An 8,238-nucleotide genomic window follows, 5' to 3' on the forward strand; every position below is an offset into this window, starting at 1 on the left:
CGAGGCTACAGATTCTACTTGAGAGTTCAGCAATGGATTGGAGGGGAAGGTGGCACATTTTTTCTACTGAGTGGATTGGTCCATGGGACAGCATGGTAGCACAGTGGTTAGCACTGCTGCCTCACAGTGCCAGGGACCCAGGTTTGATTCCCACCTTGGGTCACTTCTGTATGGGGATTGCACATTCTTCCCATGTCTGTATGGGTTTTCCCAGGTGCTCCAGTTTCCTCCCACAGTCCAAAGATGTGCAGGTTAGGTGGATCGGCCATGCTAAATTGCCCCTTAGTGTCAGGGGAAGTAGCTAGGGTAAATGCATGGGGTTATGGGGATAGGGCCTGGGTGGGATTAGAATTGTAGTCAGTGCAAAGTCGATGGACCGAATGGCCTCCTTCTGCACTGTAGGATTCTATGATTCTATGTGTAGCTGCTACCGCTACCTAGTTACCTTTAATAATTTAGTGTCATTATGCACATGGTTACTAATGTCTCCATGACTCTGAAAACCCAGCCCAATTTGTCAGAAAAGAGAAAATTGTAATCAACAACTTGTACCACTTGATAACTCAGAACTTTCTGTCTTTTTCTTAGGTCTGTTCGGCTCAATGGCGAGCTTCTCAAAATGGTGGACAGGAAGACCTTGCCAACCATCAGGGGAAAAGCAATTCAACCAGGAAGTCCAATCATTCTCCCTGCACGTTCTTATGCATTCTATGTGGTACAAGATGCCAAGGCCCCTGCTTGCCAGTGAAACAGCTTCAGGGCAATGATACAACCAGCAAGAACTTATTCTTGCAGATAATTAAATATTTATGGTGCAACTACAAAAGTTCATGGATTCTACAGGGCGTTTTTTTTAAAAGCGGAAGGGACCACGATTTCTACTCTCAAGTATTGTCACCATTTGATTATAAAATTCTGGGTTGTGTTGCTCAGACTGTGTGTATTTTTTTGCGAGGTGAGTGAAAAATGAAAGATTTTCCTGCCAGAATGCGACGAACAATTATGGCTGCTCCTTCCAGGAAAGTTACATTTTTCAAAAAAAGAAATAACCCTTGTCTTTTTGATGGGGGAGGTGGTGACAGCTGGGGAAATCTGAGTGATACAGGTCCCTCACCTGCGCCATCCAACTCTGTCTACTTCCTGCAGGTATCCCCAGACAAGTGTTGGGTCTTTCACTTATTTAATTGAAGTTGCCTAATACCCATTTTTGGCAGACAGCGAGACATGACCAATGCTAATATGATAGCTCCCATACTTTGGTGTGGTGGGGTGCGGAATTGGCTCTTGAGACAGTAAAAACAAGGACCATTTCCTTCTCCAAATTGAGTGGGTGTTTATATTTTATGAAACTGCTTGTCTCTTTATTTTACCAGTGAATTGAATTCCCTTAAGGTCGCTGGGGGCGATCTGAAAGAAGTTTATTAAATTATGAGAGGTATAGATAGGGTCAACGGTTGGAAGCTTTTTTCCCCAGGGCAGAAATGACAATTACAAAGGGGCACAAGTTCAAGGTAAGGGTGGAAAGGTTCTGCAGAGATGTGTGGAGGAAGTTTTTTTACACAGAGGGTGGTGGGGGCCTGGAATGCACTGCCAAGTGAGATAGTTGAGACAGTAGCGTTAGCCACATTTAAGACTTATCTTGATAGGCGTATGAACAGGCATATTTAAATAGGTAAATGTGATCAGTGCAGGTTTGTTGGGCCGAAGGGCCTGTTCCTGTGCTGTACTGTTCTTTATTCTTACGTCTCTTGATGGTAGTCCCAATGAAGTGTTTGATGTGGGTGCTATTATTTATTATATTCTGTGTAGTTTATTTTTTAATTTTAATATTTATTTCCAGTTCTGTTAACTTTTAACTAACTTTTCCATAAACTTTGAAGGCAGTTTTTCAGAGTCCTCAAGTTACAGATCCTTCACTGTCCAGCAGTGATTTTGCAAGGCTGCATGTGGGTGACATGGAATGGGTGAGTGTGTGTCAAGATGTCCAATGTGGGCAGCTGCCACTGTGCCTGCCAGCTTTACACACTGCTTTCTCAATATTGGTGCTTTTGCAGTAAGTGGAGAGCAAGGCTATTTGAGATTTATTGTTGTGCAATGAGACAGGGTTAATCGTAGTGAAAGCAATTCTTGGGAAGAGTGACCATAATATGGTAGAATTTTATAGAGCTTGAGAGTGATTTAGTGAAGCCTAAAACTCCAGTCCTGAGTCTGAACAAGCAAGAAATGAAAGGGAGTTGACTAATGTAGATTGGGAAGTTAAATTAAAAGATATGACCATGACAATAGCAAAAATTTAAAGACTTTTTCTTGAATCAAACTTCACAATGAATATACAATCCCTTGAGGAATAAAAACTCCAAGGAAAAAGTGATTCAATCAAGGTGAACAAAATGAGTAACCATAAAACTAAAGGACATTGGTTTAAGGTGAGAGGAGAGAGATACAAAAGGGTCCAGAGGGGTAATTTTTTCATTCGGAGGGAGGTATAATTTTGCTTTTAAAAAGCATTGAGATAATTACATGGGTAAGATGGGTGTAGAGGGATATGGGCCAAATGTAGGCAATTGGGACTAGCTTAGTGATAAAAACTGGGTGGCATGGACAAGTTGGACTGAAGAGCCTGTTTCCATGCTGTAAACCTCTATGACTCTATGGTATAAAAGTAAAGGAAGTGGTTTTTAATGTTACCAAAAAGAATAGTTAGCCTGAAAATTGGGAGGTTTTCATTAAAATTGATAAAGTGAAAATGGGATGAAAATAAACTAACTAGAAACATAGAAGCTTTTACAATCTGCTTCCATATGCGCATAAAAAGAAAGGGATTATCAAGTATAAATGTAAGTACCTTGAATGCAAAGGCAAGATAAATTATAATTGGGAATAAGGAAATTGTAGAGTGATTGAGCAAATATTTTGGGAGAAATTTTCCCACCCACCCACCATAGCGGGCAGGACATGGACCATGCAAAGGTCTGTTGACCTTGGGCGGGATGACCAGAAAATCCCACCCTTTATATCTATCATCATCATGGAAGACACAAAAAAATGCACTGGAAGTAATGGGAAACCAAGGTTCAAGTGAAAAAATAGAAAATGTGGATGATTACGATCAGTAAGTAAAAAGCACCAGAGTGATTAACAGAATTAAAAGCTCACAATACTGAGCTGATGGCCAACATACTAGCATTTTAAAGGAGATGATTACAGAGGGGGGATGCACAGATTCTGATCTTCCAGAATATCCCTTGATTAAAAGGTAGCAAATGTAACCCTGCTAGGATAGGGAGAGAAAATAGTGAGCTACAGGCCAGATAGACTTATAAAACTAGTCAGGAAAATGCTAGGATCTGTTATTAGGGACATGATGACTGGGCACTTTGGGAGCCAACACAAACTGACAGGAAATCTCATTTGACAAATTGATTAGGGTTATAACTAAAAAGATGGATAAATGGAAACCAGTGGATATAATCAATTTGGATTTTCAAAAAGTATTTGTTGCGGTATTAGACAAAACAAGATTAGGGCTCATGGGAATTGGGATAATGTTTTGGGATAATTGGAGTTTAGTTAATATCAGAAAACAGCATTGGATTAAAGGGGTAATTTTCAGGTTAACAGACTACAATTATTGGGGGTCACAAGAATCCGTGCTTATGCTTCAGAGATATCTACACTCTATATCAATGACTTAGATGAGGGGACCGACTTTGTCTCCAACTTTGCCTGTGACAACAAGTTAATTGGGGAAAGTAAGGTGTGAAAGTGACCTAAAGAAACTGCAAAAAGACTTTGACAGCTTAAATGAATGGGCAAGATGTGATGGGCAGAAGGTAAGATGTAGTAATGTGGGAGCCCAAATCTTGTTCGGAGCTTGGGGCCTTCTTATGACATTCCTCAATCAACAATTTTAAATAAATTGTTAATATATTTGAACGACTCAAGTTGACACTATTAAAAATCACAGACAGCAGAATGTTGCACATTGGACATTCACTCTGATTGTCATTTCTAAGGTTCTTATTCTGTTTTCAAAAGCAGTGTATTCAGATTCTAACTTAATTTCTGGATCAATTGGAGAAAATATTCCCCTGTTGCTGGTGGTTGCTTGAAGTCTCTCCTTTTTGTCACCCATGACCTTTGTAAGATAAATTAAATATGATTGGTCTGATATATTCTCAATAATTTAGTGATGTATCTGTTTGTAATTGGTCATTCTTACTACTGGAGTTTTAAAGGAGTATAATGCAATGTTATGTTGTGAAAAAATGCTAAATTTTGAGGAAATAATGTATTACTATATCTGATGTCTAGTCATTTTTTTATATTTCTTTTTGAATAAAAACTGTATTGGCCAGTGTCTTTTTAACTGTGTGCTTTTGTTAAAAAAAATCAAGAATGATTGGATATATCTATTTATCCTCTATAAAAAAGACAGAGATGACATGAGGGATAACTGAGGGAAATCATTTCAGTTATGAAAGGGTCTGATGGGCCACACATGGCGAATATGTTTTCACTTTAATGTTTAACGTTTATTTATTAGTGTCACAAGTTAACACTGCAATGAAGTTACTGTGAAATTCCTCTAGTCGCCACACCGGCGCCTATTCGGGCACACTGAGAGAGAATTTAGCATGGCCGATGCATCTAACCATGACGTCTTTTAGACTGTGGAAGGAAACTGGAGCACCCGGAGGAAACCCATGCAAGGAGAAAATGCAAACTCCACACAGACAGTGACCCAAGCTGGGAATCGAATCTGGGTCTTTGGCGCTGTGAGGCAGTAGTGTTAACCATTGTGCCACCGTGCTGTCCACTTATGGGCAAAACCATAACCTGGATGCTACAAATAGAAGAGAATCATGAATGAATTTGATAAGGAATTCACAAGTCATTTTTTTATATTTCTTTTTGAATAAAAACTGTATTGGCCAGTGTCTTTTTAACTGTGTGCTTTTGTTAAAAAAATCAAGAATGATTGGATATATCTATTTATCCTCTATAAAAAAGACAGAGATGACATGAGGGATAACTGAGGGAAACCACGACAAAGAGAATCTGAGGCCAGTAGCACAAATGCACTGAGAAGAAGCAAGATGATCATGAACTAAATATTGTAGGGCCTGATAGAGATAGATCAGTGGTGGGTAACCAGTGGCCTACGGGCCATGTGAATTTTGAGTGTGGCCCATAAAACATTTTGTTGAGCGTTCCAATACACTCCACCGGTTGCCACATTCCACTGGTTTCCATTAACATGGATATTTCCCACAGTATGACTGAAGCGAAATGCGCATAAAGCACGGACAAATGAAGTGAGATGTGTATGCTGATTGCTCACAACACTGACTGTGAAAGCCGTGCACTCCCTCTATGTCCAAAGTGTAAATATTTATTTTGTTCTCACCATTTGAAGTTGATAGTTCTATTAATATATAAATGATTAATCATTTTCTATACCCCGTTATGAAATATTTGGTGTGTATTTAATCTTATTCATGGGGTCATGGTTCATGAATAAGCCATGATTTCAATCTTACGGCCCACTGAGATGAAGGAAGACCACTCATGTGGCCTATTCACTAACTTAGCTTGCCCTTCACTGAGTTAGATGAAGAGAGGTGGGAGGAAGCTGGTTTGTGCAGCATAAACGCCAGCATTGACTTGTTGGTCTTAATGATCTGTCTTTCTCCTGCAGACTCTATGTAAGTCTATCTAACCTCTCGCTTTGGCCTGTATTTCTGCCAGTCTTCATAATTTTGTGATAACTTGAAAATAAGACTGGGTTGCATTCTGCCAAATGAATTATAACATTGTTCCAAATAATTGATTTTCTCCAAATTTGTCCTTTTTGTATTGTCTGATCTGATTTGGAAATCTACACTCTGAAAATCTTATACTTGCTCAAATTTATATCTCTAAATATAGCCCAGGTTCCAGTTGAGCAATTTGTCAATAAGAAGTTATTGGAAGCAGCTGTAAATGACAATATTTGCACCTGGTTCATGTTACTGTCATTGACCATATGTATGAAGCATAGAATCCCTACAGTGCAGAAAGCTGCCCATCAAATCTGCACCAATTCTCCAAAAGAGCATCTTACCTAGGCCCACCTCGACACGCTATCCTATAATCTGTGCATTTACCATGGCCAATTCACCTAACCTGCACATCTTTGGAATGTGGGAGGAAACTGGAGGAATCACAGGAAACCTCGCACACACAAGGAGAACATGCAAACTCCACACAGTCACTCAAGGTTGGAAGTATTGACTATGGGACCAAGAGCAACTACCTCACAAAAGGCTGGGTGCTTGAGATGGCGCAACAGACAATTTGCTGTTTTCATTTGTCAACTGAACCTGTAGCTCCAGCATTTCCTGAATATCACAAATTACCAATCCTGAACAAATTTGATTTCATGCACTACTTACAGGGCAGAATGAGTGAAGAAAGTATGCATATTGCAAAGAAGAGTGTCATCCCTCTGCTCCCAAGTAGCAGCTGGTTCAAATGCCAAATCTAGGTGTTTAAAGTAAAGGACCACCGTCAAAAAATGGGAACAGATGATTCACAAGTGACAGTAAAGGAGCATGGAGAAGGTAGATGGGAAAGAACAATTTGACCAATGTGAACTAACAAGTCTTAGGTAGACCAGATCCAATACTTAATGAAAGACACCATGGATTAATGTCAGCTGCAGTCTTTCTTGCAATATTGGTCTTCTGTCACTACTAGTTTTTTTTTCACTCTGGCCTCCCTGTTTCCTAATCACAGAAACACTTCCATGTTACTGATTGAATATGTTTATGACATTTCATTGTAGCATGTACAGTACCTCTCCCTTGTTTAACCTGCACTCAGCTCCTGCTTGTCACTGGATGGACTTGGTCTTTTTCTCATCCAACAATTCTTTGTTCCAACAACATATACCAGTTGCTCAGCCATACCATTGTGGCTTATCAGTGACTTAGTAGTTGAAACACCTGGGATGAAAGGTCCTGATCCAGGTCTGGATCACAAATTTAGATCTACATCCAGTTCTAGATGCAGATGTAGAACCAGATGTCCACATCCTGTAGATGACTTCTAAAAATTAGCTTCAGGGTAAAATCTTAATACAGATCTAGCTTTACGTTCACATTGCTGATGCAAATCTAGATCCGGTGCTGGCTCTAGGTTTAGATCCAGGGTATGAATTTAATCCAGATTTAGTTCTAGATTCAGATCTAGCTCTGGATTCAGATCTAGATACACTCTAGCTCTAGAATCAGGTACGGATTTAGATCTAGATCCAACTATTAAGTTCCGACCTAGATTTAGAAGTAATTCTAGGTTTAGATCCAGGTCTGCTTGCACCTTCACATCTACTCTAGCTCTAGGTCCAAGATAATATCTACCTGGATTCAGATCTAGATCCTCTCCAGCTCTAGATTTAGATCTGGATTTAGATCTAGATCCAGCAATTAAATCTTCATCCAAAGATGGTGTGAGAAAATTTGCTCTAATGTTTGTAATTGGAATCAATGTTTGTGATTGGAATCAGTATCTTGGAATTGGTGTAATAAAAGAGATTCAAAATGGAAGATGGAATGAAACCAGTATAATCACAGAAGTATGTTAGCTAATTGTAGTATGATAATCAAATAAGTATGATTGAATGACATGTAATCAATATAGTTACCCATGTAACCCACCAAAGTTGGTATAGTAAACACTTATTAATAAATATAGACAGTAGCCTCCTGAGGAACACTGGACGTTGTCCAGCTTAATACGTGACTATAGCAAAAAGGAGAGTAAAATAAACACGTTTTCTTCACTAATTGATCTAAGTTAGCTAAGCTACGATTATTTTATAAACAGAATAGTTTGGATAAGGGCAGAGACTGGAACTACCATGGTTTCAAGGACAAAGAGATGTACTAATGAGGAACCAATCTCAAGCAGGGTAGATAAAGGGCTAGCCCAGAAATAATGATGGCTAAAACAAGGAAATCTAAGGGTAAGATAAGAGTTCTGAGATATGGAGCTGTAATGTGTATAAAAAGACTGTAAGCAGAATGATTCATTGGATTGATCCGGACATCCCGGCTTTATTGTCTTGTACTGGAAAATAAAGTCTACTGCTTGGAGGATTACGACTCAGGCTCTCTGTTTCAAACGGTTAAAATCAGTTGTCGTCCTGGGGAACCACGACAATGGCTTTAGGTTTGGTTCCAGGCCTTTTTGCAC

General features: G+C 39.3%; 1 protein-coding gene across 1 annotated transcript in view; it reads left to right on the plus strand.

Moving 5' to 3' along the window:
• hpse (heparanase) overlaps positions 1-4,350 on the plus strand; it is a 43,245-nt gene extending 38,895 nt beyond the window's left edge. The window contains exon 12 of the mRNA XM_080195042.1: positions 589-4,350. Within this exon, the coding sequence (XP_080051168.1) occupies positions 589-748 (160 nt within the window). The 3' untranslated portion in view covers positions 749-4,350. The remainder of the gene's footprint in view (positions 1-588) is intronic.
• Positions 4,351-8,238: the final 3,888 nt, after the last annotated feature.

This window comes from Carcharhinus amblyrhynchos, chromosome 1, assembly GCF_965287045.1.
Source record: "Carcharhinus amblyrhynchos chromosome 1, sCarAmb.v2.hapA, whole genome shotgun sequence".
Classification (NCBI taxonomy): Eukaryota; Metazoa; Chordata; class Chondrichthyes; order Carcharhiniformes; family Carcharhinidae; genus Carcharhinus; species Carcharhinus amblyrhynchos.